Here is a 25,748-nt window from a genome sequence, read left to right as displayed (position 1 = left end):
GCTTCTTCTAGCAGAAGAGAGAGTACCACTTTCTCAACCAAGAAATTTTTTTGGACAGCATTTACAATCAAGCCTGGCTAATGGTTCTAGACCCTGACTGACCTCTGTTACTTCTGGCACGGTCAAAACAAAGAAAGGCAGTCCTTGAGGGAAGGCCATACCAAAAAGCTACTAGAAGGCCAGAAGGATTTAATTTTTGTTGCAGCTACGCTTTGCTATTGGCAACAGTATCCAAAATGTCTCCCTGAATCATCGGGTAATAAATTGAGGCATAGATTGATAAAATCTACAAATCACAAATTGTAAGAACAGTAATTTTTGACAAAATTTACAATTTGCACTGTGAAAAACATTGCCAGTTTTGTTTATTTAGCACATTCATAATCTTAACACCTTGCTCTCCCTTCAGCTGCAGGGACATCATGCCAGACAAATACAAGCACAGGCTTCTTCTTCTCCAGACCAACAAGTTGTATGCAGTGGTTTACCCCAGAAGTCCTTTATGTGCCATCCTCCCATCCCATTCGATTTCAGAACCTTCCTGCCACCCTCTTAGGCCAATGGCTCCTCCATACCACCATTCTCCTTCTCCCCATCCGCTAGGTGGGACACATGCCCCCCTCACATGGCAGCTCTTCCCTGCCATACCCCAAGCTCTGGCTGCCCCTTCCCTGCTATTTCACAGCCCTCTCCTCCTCCTTCTCCTTGCCTGTGGCTTCCTATGTTCTTCTCGCCAACTCTTGTTTCTTTTCTTTCCCTCCAGAGAACTGCTCACATATCAGTCTTTTCTGATTCATCAGAAGCGAAGCCGAAGTGACACAACCAGCTGAAGATGCCACAGGCAAGGCATGTGGTTGTGTCCTGTCTTTCTGCTGCATCTAGTGTATCAGTGCCCGCCTGTGAGTGGGGCTCTCCAGTGTGGCTGAAGTGCAACCTGCCAAGCAGAAGACTTCAGAGCCGCTGGTCAGGCATGGAGACTCATGACATAGAGTTCTGTAAGTACTGGTCAAAAAAATTGCCAGAGGAATATAAAACTGTTGGGGCAAGTCTAGAGAACAGTTGGGTGCCTCATGACACATGCTGGTTTCTGGTTTTAGAATGGCTTTTTAGTCACCTTTTCAAAGCAGTCAAAACTACAGATAAAAAGAAAAATCATAAGATTCTGAAGAGACATTCCCTTTTTTTCCTCCCATCCTTCACTGGCTCGGTTTCACAACTCTGCTGCAGACCAACCAGAGACCAGAAAGTCAGTACAGGGTGGAAGACCCACCCAAGCCTCACAGTGCTTCAGCTTGGGACACTTGCTGAATCCCATTGGGTTCCTGGATAGAACAACGCAAAAAAAAGAGGAAGGGACACATTTTGGAAAACACTAACACAATAATTCCTGCATGTTGAAGACAAAGCATGAGGGGGCACAAGGATCTCCAGTTGCTCTTTTAAAAACTGCTGAAGCAGGTGTGAAAAGAGGCTCTTTTAAGATGATGATTTCCTCATATAAGCAAACACAACAGAGATGGGGCAAGGCATTAAACCTGCGGTCTCCATTCAAGCTCTGGCCCCATTTTCAACCCGTATTTACATCTACTGTCAACCTAACTTTGCCCACTTAGGGAGGTCCAGTCCCTCCCATGGGGTCATTTATCTTCTCTCAGCTGGTGGCATTCGGGACCGCCACACAACAGGACATGTTATTTTACATACATAGGTGACCAAATCCAGGCAGCCTTCATCGTCTGCTATTTTTACTCTGCCCTCTCAAGCAAATGCCAATGTTCCTGAATGTGAAGTCAGTTTGGCTGAGGAGAAAATGGGTAAGGATCTCACTTCCACCAACTTCAGTATCAGAAAGTCTTTCATACCCTGTAACTTCCTAAGTGGCCTTCTGCCGATCCATGTAATACTGCATCTATCCAGCTGTTTGAACCACTGTTCAAATGTTGTACTCAGCAGAGGACTCTACTGGTGCCACAACTGATAACAAGAGGTGTGGTAATTCTGCAACTACTGCTTAATTTTTAACTATTTGTTAGTCTTGAGGAACCATATTAGCTCATATATCATCTGAGAGGAAGGGACATAACATGAAAAACTGCCATTGCCTCTTTCCGGTAAGCAGATGGCATTTCGGTGAGATTACAGGTGCAAATCTCAGCATTTCAACAGCCAAAGTCCTTTCCTTTTGTGTCAAAATTGTAATATCAAGAAGAAACATCACTGAGCTCCTAAGCCATTTGTGCATGTGTTTCTAATTATTTTCTTTCAGTCCGTCATCCAAAATTAAAAATTACATTAGTATAAGAACACAAATTTTCTCTGTCATGGTTTACTTCTTCATCCTTCTGCTGGATCAAGGAATGAAGTCATAAGAATTCACTTATATAAGTTAAAAATTATAGCACACTTACATGTATTTATTTTCAGATAAAGCCAGTAACTATCATTAAAAACTAAGTACAGTCCAAATAAAAGTAATTGTTTCAACAACAACAACAAAAAGGTATAGCTTTCCTCAGTAGTCTGTCTCCATAAGGTGTTCCATGTGTTTACCAACTGTAAAACTTCACTGACATTAAGTGAATGAAGGGATAGAGTCGGGACTAAGCGAGGAGACAGCAGGTAACAGAATCAGGAAATTAGGTATAAGCCAACACAGGATTAACTACAGAGACCTAATCCTCTGATCTACTCTGTTTGGCACTTGGGCTAGAGGAATGCACAGTGCACGTATGCTCAGTACCTACATCCAGTTTCAACTGTGTACATGCACTGCCTAGCCCTTCAGCACTGCCACATTTCTGAAAACATACCGCAGACATCAATTTTTTCGGCACGTGCATGTTTGAGTCACTTGCTTAGAAGAAATACACCATTTCTGGGGGTATCTGACAATTCAGACTGCAGTACTTACTTTTTTAAGCCCAGTGACTGAAAGCAAGTTTCTGCAATTTTGTTTACTGCCACAAAGAAATTCACACCGCATCTTGACAGCACATATGACATATGATGAGAAAAGAGCTTAATAAGGCAGGCAAATATCAAAGAGCAATTCAATACAACTTGAGAAAAACATTTTAAAATTTTGCTTAAAAAAGTTTAATTATATGTAATTTTACATCTGTGAATGTGCTTCTTAAAAAGCAAACCATTGGATAATTCCTCACTGCACTGAAAGGAATGACCTAACTTGTATCGATGTCAAAAGGGTAAGATTTCATTGCATATATCAAAAAGACAAGCTACCTCATATGACAAAATTAAATAGTAATACATTTTGTAGGGTTTGCAAAGTATGTTCACAGCATGGGAAGGATAAAGACACGATATTAATTACATATCTTTCATAGACAAGAACAAAATTTGTGCAGGTTTTGTAAGCTTTTTCTTGTTATGTCCATTATCTAGCATTATGAATGACATATATTTGGCTGCTTTGACGAAAAAAATTAACTTGAACTTTATTTCAAGAACAATCCAGGAGAACTAATGAAGCTTTCTTAACTTCACCAAAAGGAAGACAATACAGAAGATATCCTTACTTCTATTTTTTCTGCATTTATACTATGTGAAAAGGAATTAAGTGGTAAAAAGGGAAGCCAGAAGCAACTGGAGAAAAGATCCCTCTAGCATTAAGATCCATGAGGACAGCTGTATGGCTATCCTTAAGCATAATGTATACCAAAGTAGAGGTATATCTCACAGCACAACTGGAACCTCACACCATGCTCAGCCCAGTAGGTGGCCTGTGTAAATCACTAATTTAAGGACCACAAATCACTGTACAAGTCTTTTCAGCATATGGTGCAGAAAAGATACAGGAGGGCCTTAGGAGAGTGTAACACCTCCATGGCTCCTCTGTTCTCTGGGACAGAAATTGAACCTTTCAGAAGCTCAATGTAGAAACTTGCCCACAGCTCCAACACCTGTGAACTCTGTATTTCTTCATATTTAATTTATTGCTATCTTTTTTCATATTGCCATCCCATTTTCCACCCAAAGACCTAGTCAGGTCTCCTTTTCCTAGTAATCTGGAAGGACTGGAGTATTTTGATTCGAGCTTTGGCTACACCTTTCATTTTCATCTAGATGTGCTATTGATTTTGTTAAAAGATTGCATCTGGGAGGGATGAGAAACCAAAATTAAGTTAACAATGGGGTTGACTTTTTAAAAAAATTACTTCTATGGCTATTCTCTGCCCTTAATGTTGAGAACCGTAATGAACTACAAGTCTATTGAGGCGAACGTGACAGATTTTTAATCAATTTTTTACTTTCAGAGTATAAGTTATTATTGTTTCCAAAATTATCTTCCACAGACTACTGCAACAACAAACACAAGTCCATGCTGATCAGAATATCATATCTGGCTGATCTAATCTCACTGAGAGAAAGGGAGGCTTATAAAAAACGTTTAAAGACTAAACAGTACAACTAGTGCCAAGTTTCGCTTGACTCACGCTATATGGAAGCTGAGGTCCAAATAGCCAATGCTCTGTCTGCCAGAGGCCCATGTTCTCAAGTTCAAACACATTTTATATTTGCCAGTCATACTTCCAGTAATCACCAAGTTCTACTAAAGAAGACATTTAATAACTCGTATGACACCATATACTATATTTAATTTTCTCTTTAAAATGTATTAAGAAACATTTTGTAAAAAACTCTTTATAAAATTCTTTATAAACAAAATGTAATCAGTATGGGTGTGTGTACCCAGATGTCTATGTGTGAGAGAAATTTTGGAAACTAACAAACAGCTCTAATTCTTCTTTTCTGAAATGCCCTAGGTTTTACAAGGTCAGACCAGGAACTTTCAAATAAAGAAAAAACCATGAAAGCGCAGAAGGAACACACATCTGTTATGCTGCAGTTCATACTGCAGTCCAAAAGCAACACAAGGAAAGGCATGCAAACAACATAACAATTTTGGTGGTTCTGGTGGGATGGTAGATAACCAGGAAATTTTTGATTAACAGCAAACTAGAAAAAAAGAGCGATGAGAACGCAGCATATTCCAGCTCTATCCCCTCTGGCTGCGTTGCTCTGAAGCAGCTGCTGAAAAAAAGACAGAAACCTCTGACATTTCTGATCCTCCTTCTAGAGGGAAGCAGAGAGCCTGTCTTCCTTTTTCCAGTTTGGAGGCTGTGCAAGTGTACACCAGTGTTGTAGGGAGAACAGGGATGTATCAGAGCCCAGAAAATCCCATTTCCATAGGTTGTCTTAAACAAAGCAGAGTTGTGGGACAAAGGTGAGAGGAAGTGGTCTCGGGTGGCAGCCCACGGTTTGGGAAGGAGTCCAGGCTGCTGAGCGCCTGCAGTGCCCCAGAGTGAGGACCGCAGCATGGGCAGGGCACAGCTTCACTCGATCTCATCTAGAAGGAATCCTGGAAAACGCAGTCCCAGGATCTGCTGGGATTTGCAGCCCTCCATAGAAAGGCATATTTGGAAGGAGTGCAAGATAGAAGCAGCCTCCTTTCTAATAACTTAGGCAAGTCTGAAATAAACTAGAGATGATGCTCGTCTCTCCTGCAAGGAAGGTAAAAACCTTCTTGTTTGACTTTCAATGTCAAAGCCAAGGAAGCAGCCAGTAACTTAACCACAGCAACACCTGGGATAGTTTTAAACTCTGTGAGCAGGCCCTTTTTTTTTTTTTTTTAAACTTACTAAAAGTGTTTTTAGTTGCTTGTTTGTTTAGACTTCGCCAACTAGTGCTCTGGGGAGAAATCTCTCTTCAGAGAGAAGCTGTATTGTTTGTAAAATAACTTGATAGGTAAAGCCTGCAGGGAAGATTGGCCTGTAACATACAGGAAAAGCAAACAAGAGTGGTAATGGATTCAAAGGTTAATGTAGAGTCAATGAGGAAATTAATTACGTTAATGAGTGCCCTCAGCTACCCACCCACCCCTTCATCCACATATAATGGCATAGCTGCACCCCAGCTCTGGGTGTGTTCTCAAGAGGGATGAAAATCAGATACTATACACTAGCGTGAGATACAACATGTGGGAACATGTGCAAGCTCTAAGTGTGTAAGCCTGTACAAGTGTACCTATGCATGTTCACCTGCCAGGTTGCAATGCTAATACCTTGCAGGCTGATTGACTTCAGGCTGGGAGAAACCCTGCTGATTGCTGTTTGACCTCCTGCAGCGCACAGGCCACAGAATTTTACTCTGCAATTGAAGGAAACCATTCTTTTCAAACACTTGTGTGTCACTGAGTCCAGTGTAGTATGGTTGAACTACAGACCATCATGCAGGTGGAAGACTTACCCATTTCCCAACCCATCTTTACAGCTGGATTTTCTCACACTAGCTCCTGAAAAGCTTACAAGCAGCTAAATTAACTTCCCAGCACAACTCAAATTCATTTCGAAAGTGACTCCTCAAGCTTCCTTTCCTCCACTTGGGATTTAACAAACAAACAGCATCCAAAATTCCAGGTCACAACTGGTAAGCAATTTACTGTGACTGGTTTTATTTAACATCATCCCTTCTGCACTTCCCTGTTATCTTCAGGAACTACCTTGAAACTGTAAGGAGGTACTGTAAAAAGTGTTTATGGAAATGAAAACAGCAATAAAAGGCTGCCAAGAAATTCTACAGTATGCTACCAAAAAAACCCCTCAAGGTACTTCACATTAACCCCAAAGCTGAGGCTGAAAAAGCATCACAGTTGAAACAGTCACAGAGTTGCATGTTTGGGTTTGAAAATTTCTTTCAGAATGAATCTCTGACAGAAAACATAATTTGGGTGTAACTGAAATTTTGTCATTTTTGATTTGACAAAATTTTTCCATGCTCATAAACAATCCAAAAGGTCCGTAAGGCTGCTTTAGCATGGCTGCACTGGGGACATTCTGCCTTCTCCCAGCAGCTCTCCAGAACAGCGTAGCCTTGGGGGAATTTTAATTTTCAAGTACCCAATGGACCAGTTCTTGGCTGTGGACTGAGTTTCTGGCTAGACCACACCTCTCATAACACAGTTTTTCCTCCTCTTAGACTGACTGGTTTGGAGAAACACAAGTACAACCGTGAAGTACCACAGGACGATGCAGTTCAGGTTTGAACTAACTAAGAATGAGTTGTTATTTTGTGACTTCCAGATTTAAAATGTTTGAACTATACTTAAAAATAATATATATTGGTACAATATAACGAAAAAAAACCCCAAACCAGAATGAAACATTACAATTTTTTTTGTCCCCGTTAATGACATAAAGACTAAATACAATCTATGGATATATGAAAAACTGGTGAATAATGGCCCTGCAGACTGCCGCATGTCTCTGTAGTAGTGGTGTGTTTGGGTCTGTCAGATGTGAGACCTTGGAAAGCCTACCAGCATTTATGAGTATACACAATATATCTTTGGTAAGCTCTATCATTCTATCCAAGTAAGAGAGAAACAGAGACAGGCTTATTTGAGGTTGTACAGGAAAAAAAGAGCAATAATTTATGCAAACTTCAAGTCAGGTAAACTAAGCTGCAGAATTTGCTGCTCTTCCTGGGAGTGACCTTTATTGAATGCAAGAATAAGAGATTGGGAGGGCTTTAAAGTGAGTCCAAGGCCAGGGAATTGTACACAGACATAAAGTGGCAATAACAATTGATGAGCTCACATCTGTCTCTAACAGCATCATAAGTGGCTGAAGTGTTACAGCTGGTCAGCTAGGTCAACCGCGTGGAAACGGTTTATCATATACAGTGTATTTTCTCTGTCAGGCTTTACTCCCAAAATAAACAGCCCTGTGCTCCATGAAAGGTAGGTGGTAACCATCTCACCTTGCGTGTGGACTAATTTGCTAGGGATGATCAAAATGACCTGCGAGGGGATGCTTGACCTGTGGATCCATATAGATCACAGCATACTGACAGCTCAGGTGACCCCCGTTATTGGAACAGGGTCAAGAAAAGCCACTAGTGCTACTGCGAGACTGCAGAGCATCTCCTGAGATGAGACTCTCAGGGGGTTTAACGTGATCAGTTTCTCCAAAAGGAGACACTCACAAGACCTCTCCCTGTACGGAAAACAGTGATATAAAACAAGTAATAAAGGGCTCTGTAACATAGCAGTGGAAAGCATAACAAGCTGAAGTCAGACAAGTTAGAAATTTGGAAAAGAATTAGCAGTGACAATGAATAATGACAGGAGCAAGCTGCTAAGGAAAACAGAAGATTGTTTATCTCTTCAGATCATGACCAAATGCCTTTCTGGAAGATAAACTTCAGTGAAATAAAAATTACTGGGCTCAGTACAGGTGCAAGCAAAATGTTATGGCCTGTGTTAAACAGGAGGTCAGACAAAATGATCTAATATTCTTTTCAGACCTTAAATGCCATAAATGTCTGGGTTTGTCTGTGTGGTATTTTGTCAGTAGGTGAGAACTCACTCTCCTTCTGAGTGTGGATGAATCCATGCCAACAATGAACCAGGAGATGCGTAGGTGCGGTTAGCATGGTGCACAATCCAACCTAGTAACTTGCTCTGGGCTTGGAGCTGGCTGATGCCTGGCCAGCTCACAACACAGAATAAAGTTGCATCTGTCTGCAAAATACCATCCAGACACACCTACCCCTACCCAGAAAGCCAGCCACCCTAGTGCACTTCTGCAGATGAGGAGACAGGAGGCACGTCTGTGCCATGTTCCAGAGCCAGCAGCAGTACAGACACCTCAGCCCCATCAAAAATTCCTGCCAAGGGGCAAGGCCCGTCCCCTGGGACCCAGTGCTATGCTAACCCAGCTGCGCTGCCTTCAGGACCAAGTCAGCATGTTGGCACAAGAGCTGTACCACATGATGCCAGGACACAGCCAGCCATGGCGACTACCCCTTGTGCAGGGTATATGGGCACAAAGTCCTCTTGCTACTTGTGGTACCCTGAGGGAAATCGTATCATGGATTTTCTACCTCTGGAGCAAGAATGAGGGCACAAGACATGCTAACTGATCATGGCTGGAGTTTAAATGCTCTGAAAGGACAACCTGCATTTCCTTCCATCAAACTCTCAACACCTGCTCAGTGATCTGTCTCTTTTTCTCAGCATGAATCAAACCAAAGTCATTCTGACTGCAAAAGGAGTGATGTGGTCACCCTTTTCTGTGCGCGGCATCTAAAGAGTAAAATAATGAACAAGATGGTAAGAATGTGCATTGGATGTGCAAAGATGGGCAAACAAAGCACATGGTATTTATATCATTGTCACCACATGGTCTGCCTTTACAGAAAGTAGAGTGAGCAACACCGTGAAAACCTTACACTTCTCAGCACAGAGCTTTACACTGACAAGAAAAGCACAACTTGAGCAATGAAGACAGAATGTGGTCCTGAAGGAAGAATGTTTTCCAAAAGGGCCATAGGATTGAATTCACGATGTGAAGAAGTATTCACATAAAACTGCGAATCAAAAGCGGAATTCAGATCTTTGCTCCACTGGGGACAGTCTGGCCCAAAATGCTAAGTGCTAGGCAGGAATTAATATGAGAGAAAGGATTAATCACTTCTCCAGAAACATTAATATAGATGAACACTTTTGAAAATATCTTAGGAGCTGTAAGAAGCAGAAGAGCTTATATTGTACAGAAAACTCAACAAAAATAAGACAGACAAAGGTAAAATCAATAAGTATAAGCTAACCTTTCAAACAAAACTCCTTTGTAGCAGGCTGTACTTACTATGAGACATAGCCTCTTCCAGGAAAGGCTGACCCCACCCTTTTCTTAAGGCATCAGATCCTCAGTTTATGTGGTTAGTTGATAATCTCAACTTTTATTCAATAAAAAAGGTTTTCCAATCCTACGTGATGTGAAGAGCTTAAAACTGGGACCTTAGGATTAAACTACCAAGTCAAAATTCAAAAATTTGCACATTTCTGAGCCTCTGCTCTTTTTAATACTGACCATTCATACATTGATGCTTGCAGGCTTATCTTCAAGATGACTGACACCCGGTAAAGAGCCCAAAAATACTGGCACCAGCACAGGATACTCAGGGTTTATCCATGTATTTCACTTTCAGACTATGTAAAGAAATACTCAGTAAGAAGGACTGGTGCCTGAGCAGTACTAGCACATACGACATTCCGCAGGATAGCTCCTGAAAGTATCCTGTGTCATTAGTTTCTGTGGGTGGACAGTTCCTTGAAAGAAGAATGCCCAGTTGAATGGGCAGAGTATTTGGAAAGAGGCACTGAGGGTGGGAGTTAAGCAGTATTGCAGCTACTATACATAAACTATAAACCACAGTAAACATTTCAAAAAGGCTTATTAATCGCAAACCAGAAACTTTTAGGATGATAACAGTGCCCTTAAAGTTAAGATTTTCTGTAATCATAGGACCTTAGAAGTTGGAAACTCTCCTTCTTCCCCCTCTATTGTGCACCAGTATGATTCTCACGAACACATCACTTCACTTGCTGTGCTAGGAACAAAAACAGGATGGGTATTAGACATTGGAAACTCTCCATTTGCCTTTACCACAAGGGGTTTTTTTTCCCATGGATCATAAGAAGGGCAGACGGGCATTCCCTTGAGGCGAACTGAGATGTTTTCAGAACATCATGCAACAGGAATACTCCCTGACAACATGTCTATAATAATATGTTCTAAATGCAACTTTCTGTACTGCACCTTAGGCTATTTGGTGGTGGACATATTTTTATGCCCATTCATTTTCCCTGAACACGTGTAGGGACCAGTGCAACTAAACATCAGACTTTTAAAAGCAGGACATCTCATTTAGCCACACAGATGCTCCTAACAAGTCAACAGGTCCATAAAATTTTCTGAAAAAGGATCTGTGTATCATTATTATCCAGTTTCTCAATCAGTAAGGTGGAAAAGGTTATGATGAAAGAAATGCACTTAGTCACAGAGTATCTGGTGAGCGGATAGATTCCAACCCACTCCTTGTCCCAGCATCCAGTTTCCTTGCAGAGCCTCGACATGGCAAGAGTTTGATCAAGAGGTGAAAAATGAGACAGTGCCAAATGCCATCCAAAGCTTCCCTGTGGATAGACTTGCAAAAGGAAAGAAGATTCTGAGTTTGCTTCAGTCCCACAAGGCTTCACTCAACACAGCTGATGTAAAGCCGCCGTAGGTGGCAAGTCCCCAAGCACTAGCAACAGGTAAACATCAATCCCTGGCTTGAGGTGTGTGCTAGACAGCTCAGCTTGGTTGCTCGCCAGCTCCTTCCCTGCACGTCTAGTAGGACCTCAGGTTTGGTAAATGCCCTGCCATGAACACAGCAAGATGGTTGACTCTCTCATGCTCTCAGAGCAGCTGCCTTCTCTTTGTATCTCTGTGAATCCCAGCTGCAGTAGCCCTCCTCACTGAGAAAAATATAATTTTTCTGTGCTGCTGTTGATTCTTTCTGTTTCACATCTGGAGATTGTTAACTGTTTCCCATGTGGCCTGAGTTTTAGCAGCAAAACCACTCCAACAAATTCTAGTAAAACTGATTTATTTGTATTAACTGGACACTGGATACCAAAATAACACTGTATGGGGGACTTTATTCTCCCTTCCTCTTCACATTGACATTTCACCTCGACCTGTCCTCTGAAATAAATACTAGGGAAACCTCATGTTTTAGTGGCTGGAAGTTCAGAAATGAAAAGGTCAAAAGCTGAAAATAATTTAAGCATGACATCTCCTCTGTTTAGGAGAGCTTAAGTACATATGAGTGGCGGAAGTCCCAGCTAAAACTCGAACTTGATGCTGTGAGTCTGCGACTTCCCCTTGGACACCAACAGCTGACAGCAACCTCTGTTTTTGCAAAGTCATAATTTGCTGCCATGGGAAGAATTATATTAGCAGAAACTCAACGGCTTCAAATCGTCAAGGGACAAAAAACTGAAGGAGGGAAAAAGATACATACAAGTATTTGTATTTTTTGCAACTGCACAGAAGATGAAAACAGATAAATAAAGCAGGGGGTGTGCTGAGTGGAGCTGGGAAAATGGTTTAAAGTTGCTAACATGGAGGAAAAATTACCCAAGTCTTGGATAGTAAAATTTACTACCTTTCCAGAAGGTGGCCAGTTATAAATTTATCAAAGCCTTATTTGGTGCAAAAACACTTCTGCAGAAATATCTTTGTTTAATATTCAAGCTACTCTTAGGTAAAAGCAAGAAGAGGAAGTTAAATGCTCTTCAAAAGATATTTATTTAACAATTACCAGTAGCAGGAAAAGAACCAATTTAATAGTAGCAGAATGCTTTACAGTGTATTCAAGCTGGAAAAACTCTCCCCCATGAGATCACTAATGTGCTTAAACCATGTGGCAGAGAAATAATCTTTAGAACTGAGAATGTCAGAATGAAAGAGATGATGGTTTGTAGCAGTCAAACACTTGTTCCACTATCTTCCTTTCTCATTTTAATTTAGTTTTGAGCCCATTGCTGTAAATTTACCAGCTACCAGAACTTTTTGCTGCCCACAGCACTATATGGTTTGTTGCATGAGGTGGCAGAAGACATAATGCACCCCTGGCTGCAGCCTGAAGCTTGCTGCTGCTACTATGTCAGGGGAGTGTGCTCTCACTCGGGCTCTGCCAGGGAGCGTATCTCATTTTGGGATTTATGCCATGGAAAAAGGTGGTGTAAAGCAGGACACAGAAAGGCTGCACTTGGCTGGCTTGTATCTAATTTATGGATGGGTGTATGCAGGCACGACGTGTGAAGAGAATGCTGCAGACCACAAGAGGCTCCAGCCGTGCTGTGGTGCAGCAGACAAACAATTACCTCTGCCCCAAGCAAGTGCTGGCTCCTGGGGAAAGGGTTTATTGCCCAGCATTCATCATCAGGTACTCAGGAAAATGAAAGAGAACAGGTGTTATTTCTGCTGCAAATCATGCACAGCATCAAAACCCTGTTGCAGCCAGAAGAAAACCAAAGGCTCTCTGACAAAGAGGGACTTTTTTTTTTTAAGTGAGACAAGTTCTAGCTTTGAGTTAATGGAACTGAATAGCATTTCTGAAGAGTTTTGTATACCATTCTCACTTAAGAAAAGGAGGAAAAGACATGAAAATCACAAGATGATCGATAGAGTCCCGTACTGTAAGAAACATCTTTGAAGATTTTGAAAACGCTGCAAGTGAACCTTCCAGCTTGTAGGCCAATGCAGGAAAGCTGATGCAAGAGCTCTGGCAGGGAGAGACCGCCTGCCAAATTCCTACTAATTGGTAATAAGGACAGATGAAGAAACTGGCCCCTGAAAGGAAAAACAAAGCTTGAAACCTCAGACAAACTTCTTCAGGAACACAACTACTTCTGAAGAGAGTAGCAGATCCGCATGCATGGACAGATATAGGCTAATGCCTATAAATAGCTCCAAGCTGGCAGCACTAAGGCAGTAACAGAAGCCAGACTGTGGTAACAGCCGGCTTCGCTATAGAAAGTTTCATCTTAATGCCATCTTCCTTCTTGCTGTGGGAGACGCACTGAAAACAGGTCTGGATAGTATATTAAAACTCTACCATGCTTTCAACAAGGTTTCATAAGGTTAGATCAGTAATTTTTAAATTTCATTTTAGAAATTCAGTTCAATCTCTATGCAATACCTATAAAATTCTTAGATTTCACTGTTACATGAAAATGCCAAGGAACATGACCTTTAAATACAATTTTTATATTTAGTCCAGCAAGTTTTCTCTACAACAGTAGCAATGGCAGTAAGGAACCTTATACTGAAAGAGCTCAGATAAATTTGCCAGATTAAAGAAGCAAATATCCTTTATTGCTTTTGCTGCTGCTGTTAATTTAAACTGAGATAGGTGATTTCATTCTTTCAGAATGTATGTCACATTTCTCAATTCAAAAAAGAATATATAAGCCCAAGTAAACTGTCTCTAATACTCTTGCAAAGTTTAGTTCATTTGTTTACAAAGTGATCTGAGATATCTGGAAAGATTAAGTACTATTTTAATTTATTAGCAAAGTTTAGAATATAGTTGGGAATTCTGCTGCAGTAATGCTAAAGCGACTGGTTTCCACAAACGTAACGAAACCACGAGATTCTCAAGTACATCACACCTGCACTGAGGGCACTGAATTACACAGGCAAGAGTAAGGAGAGAGAGGAGTAAAATTTTTTAGCCTTCTGGCACCGTGGGGTTGCTGGGGCTCACTTTTCCTGCAAGAGTAAAGGAGAATAACTTCCCATTCTAACATGTAGTGACAGGAACTGCCTGGTCTGTGTCACCTGTGAGGGGACCAAGCAGGGACTAGTTCTATTTACATGTTTTGCAGTTACAACACTGTCAGAGACTTTTTAATGCCAAGGAATTTTACATATTCCTATTTATATTTTGAAATGGCAGTTGCAGAGTGTTCAGACTCGCCTTTCTCTGCCTAGCAATGTATAGGTGGGATCTTCCATGTACAAACCAATTTGATGTAATACGCTTTCAGGTTCACTGCAAAATGTTCTTCCTTACACCGTAAAACTTACCAAGAGGCTGTACAGTATTATATTACACGGTAATAATATTTCCAGAAAAAAAAAAATTACACATGAATAAGGCAATGAAAGTATGCAGGTAACCATGGCTACTGTTGTGAACTAAATAACATTTTTTATACAGCTGTGAATATTTGTATGATTGCCAGTTAAGCTGTAGAGTTCAGCTTTGAGACAGGGCTGGTAAACACTGAATTCTTGCCTGAAGAAAGGTACTTCCCAAAGTGGATGCAGGCCTCTACATTGTGCCACCGCGCATTCTGGCGTAATTTTTTTGTCTATTAAACACAGATCTTATTACCTCAGTCAAAACAATCATTAGGTACAAATCTTCATGACCATCACTTATACTTTACTGTCAGTGACACACTTTTGCATAAGCTATTTTATGTCTTAAGGGTATTTTTATTTCCTCTTGCCATATACCTGCAATTACAACTTTTGACATAGCTTTTGAAATAGCTTTGACTCCATAAAAGAGAATTTTGAAATATCTTAAAAAAACCTGCAAGCAAAACTCTCAGCTTTCCTTGATTTTCACTAGGGGTAACAGCCCCGCATTGGTCCCAACAGCATTCCTGAACAAAAGAAAAAACAATTCCAAATGACAGGGCAGATGAAAGGGACCTTTTCTCCTCTGACATCGTTTCAATTTCCAAGTTCATCCTTCTTAAATCATCCTTCTGTTTACATATCAGAGTCTCTCTTCTCAAATTAATCATCATCAGAGAAGGAATGGAAACCTAAGGGATTTTTCTCCTTACAGAGAAAAGGTACACCCAAAATCAAATTATTTGGAGTAAGCTGACAGTAGTTGCTATACTAAAAGAAAACATAAACACAAAAGCAGTTAGTGAGATGAACCTGTGCTTCCAGTAATATAAACAAAACGAAAATAATGAAACGCCTATTGTAACTAAGTGAAGCAGGACTTAGAGCAACATCTCTCTCTTCAAAAATTGAGTCACTTCTTCCTTCCCATAGAGCATGAATTTGAAACCCAAGTGCGTGCTCGTTCATTCACTGTGAATTTGTCGTCTTTGCCTGGTTTGGAGAGAGAGGATCATTTCTTAATAAAAGCACTGGCTAATGAAGCAAACACCGATTCACTTTGCAGTTCAATCTTTAACAAACTGCCTGTAGCCTCAGGCAAACCACAAATTCCATGTTTTAGTTTCTCCTCTGTAACATGGGGAAAATAGCAACTCTATTCTGCCAGTCTTTACCTGTCCTGTTCTTTGAGGCTGAAAGAAATTTGAGGACTAAACATTTCTTCTATGTATCAACAGCGCTTAGCTTAAGTAAAATTACAGATGTTCTTTAAAATGGTACTAGGTACCAATATCGTTATTAATATATGAATAGTAATATATATTATGTATTACTATATATAGTGTATCTATACTGTATTATACACTACACATATACACAACACTATATATGTTGCTCTATATATACTATATACAGTAGTCCTGCCAAACTGATGCCATAGTGAGAGGCACAGCAGTGTAGCGCTCAGGCAAACAACTGTGAGATCTAAAGACCCACAAACTCTGGGGATATTAGAGACAGTGGGTGTACAAAGCAGGGCACCCTTCTGACTTCTGCATGCACAAATATGCTGGAATAAGAAAATTGCTCTGCAAACAGTGATCCTGCATAGTGGTCACAAGAAATGAAACGAAGCCAAATTTCTGCATGTTTGACTAGAATCAACGAAGGGTCACATTTTCAATATACGCTGGGTACTTTAAAGTTCCCTTTCAAGCTTTTTCTCAGTGATGTACAGTACACACAATTATCACCTCCATGTTCTATGGCTCTCTCCAGCTGACTACTATTATCACCTCTTTATTTCGGTATTTGGTTTCCTCTACTTTGCTTGCTGTCTTCTCCTCCTTAACAACCTCTAAGGCTATCACTTTTTCTCTTAGCTTCCGACAAATGCATTTCCTTCTCCTTCAAATTCCCTCTTCTTTTTCATCTTTCATTCCTCTGCTTCAGGAGCAAAAACCAAAATGCCATCCACCTTAGTCTCTGATCTCAGAACACATATTCACCTCCTAAAATGATCTGCAGCTGTATGTGTTTTTAAACAACTTGCAGACAACACAATTTTGCTTGTTAATGGAAACATCAGTAAATCTGTGTATTAGTAAAAATACATTTTTAAGGGATGTTTCCATTATAGAAAACGATATCATTTCCCATTTCTTTGTTTTAAAAAGTGCCTTAAAATACCAAGTTCAGTAGACTGACATACATATTTCATCCTTCCCATAAATAGTTCATAAAAAATTTCTACATTACATACTGTATTTGCAAAAGAAGCCACAAAAATGTGCATGGCAGTGACTCAGCAAGTTGGAACTCTGCATATAGGGTTTATAGAAAGCTGGTAAAGCTCAAAGTAGCAGAATAAAAAGCTAAAAGCCCTACAATGTAAATAAATTTGCTTTCTGTGGGAAACAAACTTAAGGATGTGATTTGACTATTACAGCCATTTTTGATAAAGAAGAATTTCCTTTCTAGGTATATTTGAACTTTCTATACTATGCACTATATCTGCCTAGAGTATTTCATGAGATACCTGGAGCACTAAATTTGGTATATAACCACTAATAATGTTATTATTTGAAGTGGAGGTTGCTTCTGTTCTGCAGAAGAATGGACAACAATACCAACTCTAACTCTGTGTTGCATTTGCATCCATGAACCTCAAAGTAATTTGCAAAAGGCAATTCACCTCTTCATTGCAAGTGAATGAATGTGACGCTGTGGAACATGAAAGGGAAATACCTCCGAACCAGCCCCCAGCACAGTGAAGAGCAGAGCGCAGGTGTGCTGCCCTGTCTGGGACACTTCATAACCAGAATCAGGCATGGTGCTATAAACACAGTAACAGCCAGCACTGTTTTTCTAACTATCAATACAAAGTCCTACAAAATGCAGACATTAGCTAATTAAGACTTATAAAAAAATGTTTTCAATTGTACACTACATAATTGCTCTCAGATTATTCAGTAAAACAGCAGCAGAACTAGGAATAAAACAGAAATTTAAGAACAGTTTAAACAGCACTTCTAATATGCGTTGTTACTTGTTTTGAAAAGCAAGCAAGCTGTGAAGAGTTAAAGGATACCAGCTAATACTGCAACGAAAAAGATGTAAGAGATATACTGGCCATCGGTCTGTCTTTTGCCATTCTGAGATACCTCCACGCCCCAGGCTGTTTCTCCGTGGTCTGAGTTTTTTCCTGTTTAGCTAAATGTGGGGTCAGAGGGAGGAACAGCATCACCTTAGTCATCCTTATGGTCTCTCTGAGAAAGAGAGGTGACGGCCTCTGAAAGGTGATGGCTTTTCCTGAGTAGGGCACCAGGCTGGGGCTTTGGTGCTTGAGGTAAATGTCCAAAGGTAAAAGGGATAATTGTAGACCTTCATGACTAATGGCAATGGCTTACACATCTGTCAAAAACATCCTTCATGCTACATCCTGAATTTGAGTCTCTTGTATTTGAGGAGTTACTAAAAATGTACACTGTTTTTACTTATTTGCATCTATGTGGGAAAGTAAAAATATGGGGATTGAACCAAGCAGCAGGGCAGACATCAGGTTATGTCAAAGCTCATAGCCCACCATGAACAAAATTAATTTCCACGGCCATCCCCAAATCCTTGATTTCTGCCGATCAGGATGTATAAAACATTACTGCTGTGGCACTACTTCAACATATTAATCATCTGAATATGAAATGACTTCTGCAGAAATTATGTCTGTTTCCAAATACAAAGACATGTAAAAAGACAGCAATTAACAAACAAAAAAGTTACTTTTAAAAAGTGGTAATTTGTTACAAAAACAATGTCAAAATATTTCCTTGTATTAGCGTTCCTGTAGTGACAACGATCTTGGGATACAAAGAAAAGTAATAATTTTTATTCCACCAAGTTCAAGGACTGGAAAAAGCATATAAGCTTTTGGGCTCAGACTCCTTTCACCAGGTCTGCTGATTCTTCTGGTATTGTGTCCATGTGAAATAACCCACTTTCCAACAATGATAAATAGGTAAAAATCTGGTCACTGAGTTAGCACATATGTCTTCAATTGAAGGAAAAGCTGTCTGCCAAGCTTCAACCAAGTAGATCATAGGTCTGAGAAAAAAAGAATCTAAAAGGATGGAATCCAGTTGCTATAGCGGCAAATTAAACAAATAAATGAGATACCATGGAATGCTGCAAAATATTTGTGGTCTGATTAAGTCATATTTGCCACATGTGTGAATACTAACAGCACAGTTTAGTAAAGTGGGTACAATATAGTACAATCATACTTTTATCGTATGTACATTCTAATTCTTATCTGAGTAAGTGCTAATGAATGGTAACCACCGTGTCCAAGGATACACAACATTGCATTTTACTGTAATCTTAAGGCAAAGCATAGTCTCTTAGATACATAGACAATAAATGCATATATACCTACTATACCATTAAAGAGATATTTGAATCCTTCCCTGTGTTTTCACAGCCTGCTAAAAAAGACAAAGCTTTTTGCAGCGATAGCCTCTAGGATGACTTGCACATGGGGTGCTTTAGAGTACACAACCTGTAGCTGGCAGCTGACATATTAAACATTCTTAAACATAAGCAGTCCTTCTCCCAATACATTCATTTTTTCCAGTGAAATGTTCTATTTTCTTGATAAAAGACACTGTTTGAATATACTTGTCATTAATCTTAATAATGTATTGCTTACTGTTTGATTCCACTACCTGCCTATGTTCTCTGGAAAAAAAACCTCAAGAAAAAAACAGAGATATATTATGTTAAAAGATGAAAAAAGTGTCTGATTTTAACTGAGAGAGAGGAGAGGAAGGCACATAGATTTTTACCAAAAATGCATACCAGTTATTAAGGCATTTTGCACTGATTTTAAAGTTGAACATTTATTTACATTTATAACCTGCAAACTACATATCTGATAAATCATGTAGTAGCACCAGGGAAATGTACCAGCTTAAGCATTAAAAGAGAGTTGTGCGCTGCTCCAGCAGTGACTATGGCGAGCAATAGAAGCTGCGCAAAAAGTGAATGTTAAAACAAAACCAGTGTTCCTAAAATTGTCAGAATTATGGGAATGAACCAAATGTGTTTCCATCCCACATTGCTGCTGGTTTAACAAACACATATAGCAGTCCAGGGCCAAACCCTGCTTCTAGGAAAACACAACTCAGTACGTACTCCACACCCAGAGAAAGACAGGAAGGCTAAGGCTGCCTTTGTATGTCCTTTTGGGGCTTTTCTTTGGTCATTTGTTTTGTGCCCATAGTAATCACTTTATAAAACATCTGTAAGAGCGAATTGGGCTGAAAATCTGGCTTTGAGCTTTTATTATCACTGTTATTACTATTACCATAACTATTACTTCCAGAGTTACACCCAGCTTTGTCTGTCAAAGCAGGTATGGATTAACCTGGCAGGCAGCTAAAAGAACCACACAGTCGTTCGCTCAGTCCCCTCCTGCCAGTGGGATGGGGGAGAGAATCAAAAAGAAAAAAGTTAAAACTTGTGGGTTGAGAGAAAGACACTTTAATAGGACAGAAAAGAAAGAGAATACTAGTACGTTGCAAAACAAGTGATGCACAGCACAACGGCTCACCACCCGAAGCCAATGCTCAGCTAGTTCCTGAGCCATGCTGTCTCCTGGCCAGCCCCCCAGTTATACACTGAACGTAATGTCATATGGTATGGAATATCCCTTTGGCCAATTTGGGTTAGTTGGCCTGGCTGTGTCCCCTCCCAGCTTCTTGGGCACTGCCTGCCTTCTTGTTGGTGGGGCAGTACGAGAAGCTGAAAAGCCCCTGACTGCTTGGCAACAACCAAAACATCAGTGTGTTATCAACATTATTCTCATCCTAAATTGAAACCACAGTGTTACACCAGCTGCTAGGGAGAAAATTAACTCTATCCCTGCTGAAACCAGGACAATAGGGCGGTTTCAAATACAGTGTGCTTTGTTACCTCTGGTGTTTCAAATACGTGATCTTCCAGCACGTCTGCAACCCTTAGCAAACAGCACATCTGTTTTAATATGCAACTCACACTTCACACTTGACATGAAAAAATAAGGCACACTCTGAACAGGCTTGTTTTCAACAGCAGGAATGAAATTTTAAGGGTGAAACAGACAGTTCAGATAATGTACAGCATTGTCAGATAAAGACGTAGACAGAGATGCAAAGACACCTACGCCATTCTACAGATATCTCACAGATACAATTTCTAGGACCACAGGCCTCGTACTGTTGCATGGTCGCAAGTGGTTTTAATCCTAAACATTTTACAAGGATTCAAAGCTCCTGACGTGTCACTGTGCAAGTATTACTTCATCGACCCTGTAAACCTACATCAAACAGCAATATAAGCAATTCTCCTCCTCACAGCAGCATCAGTAAGCCATCTCCTTGCTCTCAACTCCTCTAATTAATAGATTTCAGGGAAGTTTTCCCAGGGAAGCAATGGAAAGATATGGTAAGAAAACATACTCTTCATTTCCTCTTTCTTACTTTTCCTTATTTCCTTACTTCTGCTCCCCTCATCCGTTCCCTCCCCCAGGTCCTCTTTATCCTTTTGAGTCTCTTCCAGCTTGTCTACATTATTCTGTGGCTCCTTTTTTATTCACTTCCCTCATTTGTTTTTCTTTTTCTTTTTTTTTAGGTAGGAGTTGGAACAGCATCAGCTGACTTTTCAATTCGTCTCTTTCCTCCTGCCTGTCTTTTCCTCTCATCCAACTATCTTTCCCTAACACCCTTTTTCATGCTCGCTCTCCCCTTCTTCCCTCCTTTGGTAGTCACTCCTGTGACTTGGTGTTAACACTGCATACTATCATCCCCTGTGCTAACAGACTGAGTTATGTGACCTTGTCAACAAAAGAAGGCAAAACTTCAGAAAAAGATCTCGTCTGGGGATTTTAGGTCTCAAACTTTTAATTTGCAATGCTCACATTTGGGAATAGGGCTCATGTGTTCAGCCATTACTAAGTACTCAAAGATATTTTGAGGTCCCTCATTACTATGTGTTGGGCTCATTTCTGCCAGGAGGAGGCTGTGTGTATGTTTTCTCTAGATTACTGGAAATAGCAAATAATCAGAAACATTCAGCACCTGTGTTCAGTTAGAAAGCTGTCTTCACCTTACTCTGACAATTCTCTCCCAGCAGATACATAAGGTGGTTCAGGCCATTTTCCCACTTTACAAAAACCGCTGTGCTGTTACTCTATTAGGTAAAGGGGTTTTCCTAATGCTCCCGGAGGATGCCACTCAGATAATTTGGTCTTCTTTACCTAGCAGCCTCTCGCAATTTTCAGGCGCTATGCTATCACAGGTTTTGACACACTACCAATTTCCAAGCCCTTCACATAAATAACAGAAAATAAAAAAAATCTTTTAAGCTGCTGCTGGTTTTCTCCCCAGAGCAGGGGGGATAATTGATACTACTGTATTCACACTCCAGTGGTGGAACTGGCAGATAATGAGGAGAGATACCAGACGGAGCTGTGTAACTGCAGCATGAACATGCAAGAAGTGTACAAATCCAACAACATTATTTTCACAGGTTTTGCAAATATTCTGAGTCCCCAGGCAACCAGCTTCAATTGCTATTCTTTCCATCAGATAGATATTTAAATAATAGCGATCCAGTAGTGGATTTTCTGTTGGAAATTAAATTACAAATTTTCCCTGATTTTTATTAGAAAACTTTGCAAGTTATTTAACAAGTGGGAACTCCTTCCTGGAGCATTGAAGATTTTATTCACCTCTAACATACAGAAGTATTACAGATAAATTAAGAAGAGCACTTGAGTTGGAATATCCCCAGAAGCCTTAAATTGAATTTAGAAACACATCTCAGAAAAGGAGAAGTATCTTCTACACATAAGCGTGAGGCATTACCAAGGTGCAGTAGATTGTACAAAAAGAGCCCAAACATGGGATGTTGCTGTATTAGGAAAACAGCCTCAAGAAGTATAATGTGCTATTTCAAATGAGTCATTTCTGAAAAAGGATTTTTAGGGCAACATGCTAAATGGAAACACTTTGCTGAAAGAAAGGATGTCTCCTTGTTTGTAATCAGAGTGAGCACTGTGCAGCAACTGACCCAACTAATGATGGAGAGACGGGTTTGTCAAAAAACTCACCAGTTTTGGACCTTCCAATCTTTCTATGTCAGATTACTACAAATTTTGATCTTTGCATGGCTTTTCTATTTTTCTACTTGTTGAATCACCAAGGAAAAAAGCTTTCCACCAGAAAAACAAAGGAACAAACAAGCCAAGGCCACTGGACCTAAGACAAGGCTGCCAGGAAGAACAATTGGAGAGATGGTCAGAGGGACTCCATACCACTCTCGGGTGGGCTGAGCTTTACAGCTGAGCAGCCAGCACTAAAAAGAGAGAGCCAACTCGTGAAGGAAGTAGAGATGTATCACTTGGACATGCTCCTTCCTCTCCATAACTTGTCTGTGTCTGCTATTTGTCGCAGTTTTTGTGCATTCTCTTGAATACAAGGACAGAGGGTATGTCTTTCTAGGAACACCTTTGTTTCCCAAAAGCGACATAAAAATGGGAGTACAAAACTGGAAGAGCTCATATAGACTGCAGTGGCACAGAACCCATACAACAATCAATTTTCCAGCTCCACAGAGGCAGAGCGTATTCCCCTCCCCCCTTCCCTGACCTCTCCTCTAGAGTTTTCATATGAAGGCAATTCTGGTTTTGACCTCCAAAGCCATTAAACTCCTCAGTAAGCAATTTCTATCTCTATATTTTACTTTCCTTGCCACACACTAAAGATTATTTACATTTTAAAAAATAATTTGGGACAATGTCTGTGAAAAACAAAGAAGGACTCTTGCTGAAACGTTATGCTAACTTGGACAGATACTGCACACAGTCCTGCCATGTAACCTGGCTCAGAATCAGCAATGCCCCAGCTTAAATGAATTCAGTCTACAGATCTGTTTATGTGGGCATCACACAGAATAGGGGCAAGCTCTAGTTTTATAGTCTGTGCTAATACTGAAGAGAATATAACTTCTGGAAACAAATGTTATCTATGCATCATCCTGTCCAGTTCCAACACAAAAATCTGCAATGAATGAGCTGATAAAAATCTTATTACTATGACACACTACCTTGAAACACTAAAGATTAGCCTTTAATTAAAAATTACTAATACTGATAGAGATCAGATAGACAGCCATCAGAAAATGGGAAAGACTATTTCCCATGGAAAATATGCCTGTGGAATTAAGGGTTGATATGGATCCAAAACGCAGGACAGTCTCAAGAACACGAATGACATCTTTGATGGAAGAGTTCAGTAATTTGGCAACTAAAATTGTAGCCAGCAAAGATGAATTAATCTGCATAACTAATAAATACAGGAAGTGAACTTGACACTTGAGAAATAGACCAAAGCTGAGACACAACCCTATTCTCCAAAAGCTCTCTTTGGACAGGTAGTTATTTCTACTGACAGACACTTAACCTCAGCTACTCAGATATGCTCCTTCACATAATAAACAGAGATGAAATCCTTGTGCCGCTGAAATCAACGGCAACCCTGCCATCGATTTCCCCCCATCATTTCTCAACTCATAGTGATACCATTGGTTATGGATGAATCGACTGACGGAGATGACAAAATATATCACTTTTATGGCACAGTACAACTCTATTAGTGATGCTTTTCACAGGTGTATGAATCTGTATGTATGAGGTACCATCTGGTACCACAAGCCACCACTTACTACACAGATTTTCCTGTACGCTGGAATTATGTTTTTAACTATTACAGTATGTGCATATATGTATGTCGTGGTTTAACCCCAGCGGGTGACTAAGCACCATGCAGCTGATCGCTCACCCCTCCCCCTCAAGGGGATGGGGAGGAGAATGGAAAAAACCCTCATGGGCTGAGATAAAGACAGTTTAATAGGATAACAAAGGAAGAGAATGATAATAATAATAGTAATAACAATAATAATAAAACCAGTCATGTACAAATGCAATTGCTCACCAAATGCAGAAAAAACCCAACACCCCGATGCCCAGTGTGTTTTGGAGCGGCGATCCTGCCTCCCAGCTAGCTTCCCCAGTTATATACTGATCATGCCATTCTATGGTAGGGAATATCCCTTTGGCCCGCCTGGGTCAGCTGTCCTGGCTGTGCTCTCCCAGCTTCTTCTGCACCTGGCAGGGCACGGTGAGAAGCTGAAAAGTCCTTCACTTAGAGTAGACACTGCAACTACCCAGCAACAACTAAAAACATCAATGTGTTATCAATATTATTCTCATACTAAATCCAAAATACAGCACTATACCGGCTACTAGAAAGAAAATTAACTCTATCATCTCAGTCAAAATCAGGGCAATATATAATAGAAATATAGTTCTTGATACTATATGCAATTTTATGGTAAATAGTTTGTGGGTTTTATCTTTGTGCACAATGATAAGCCTCTCTCTGTTTCTATGAAACTTTATAAACAATATTGTGATTGAATAGGTAATGGGACTGCACAGCTCTGAGGTTCATTTCCGTTATGTTTTCCATTTCTAGAGAGGATTTTTTTTTAATAATTAGTACTTTTTTAGATGTTGAAAAAGTGTTGTTATGAAAAAGTGGTATCTCTGAGTATCAGTAAGACATTACTATATATTGAAGAAAACAGTTGAGGTTTTTTTAATTATAGGCAACATTGTAACTGCAGAGAAAGGATGGGAAGGGGGGAGAAGAAAAAGGGGGATGAGAACTAATTATTATAACCTAACAAAGCAGCAGACACTGCTGCCCAAACCACTTCTGCTTAGGCTGATGCACTGAATCAGACCAAAAAATTTCTTCATACAGCCTTCAAGACAATCACTTTCAAATGCTTCTAAAGTATGAATACTCTCAAATATTTTGATATATGCCCATATTACTAATGGAAATATGATTGCTATTATTACAACCAGATTTCACGACTCTTCATTCCTTTTCTACGTGTGGATTTTGCAGGCTGATATTGACAGTTGAGCAAGTTGTTACAGCTGGTCATAATACATCTGTCAGAAACTTTTGAAAATACGACTTTTCTGTTAAAGGAGGGAATCTTTTTACTGTGGAAAATGTCAGGGTCTACATTTTCCAGTTTTTGTGGGTTTTTTTGTGATAAATACATGTTTAGGAAAACTGCTGTGAAAAAACCTGGACAGAGTGTTCACAGGCGAACACTTCAGATCCTTCA

At 40.1% G+C, this 25,748-nt stretch overlaps 1 protein-coding gene across 6 annotated transcripts in view; it reads right to left on the bottom strand.

Annotated features, from left to right (window-relative positions):
* Positions 1-25,748, bottom strand: part of AIG1 (androgen induced 1) — a 128,175-nt gene that overhangs the window by 56,225 nt on the left and 46,202 nt on the right. Inside the window, exon 4 of one of the 6 annotated variants that reach the window (XM_075748278.1) lies at positions 14,776-15,278. The exons of 3 other annotated variants lie outside the window; for them this stretch is intronic. In XM_075748278.1, the coding sequence (XP_075604393.1) occupies positions 15,171-15,278 (108 nt within the window). In that variant the 3' untranslated portion in view covers positions 14,776-15,170. Of the gene's footprint in view, positions 1-14,775; positions 15,279-15,315; positions 15,501-24,611; positions 24,778-25,748 lie in introns of those variants that run through there. 2 more of the 6 variants (XM_075748280.1, XM_075748279.1) reach the window with 2 other exon arrangements.

The sequence above is a fragment of the Balearica regulorum genome, chromosome 3, assembly GCF_011004875.1.
Source record: "Balearica regulorum gibbericeps isolate bBalReg1 chromosome 3, bBalReg1.pri, whole genome shotgun sequence".
NCBI classification, from domain to species: Eukaryota; Metazoa; Chordata; class Aves; order Gruiformes; family Gruidae; genus Balearica; species Balearica regulorum.
The sequence above is the reverse complement of the archived record's forward strand: the minus strand, read 5'-3'. Positions and strand labels throughout refer to the sequence as shown.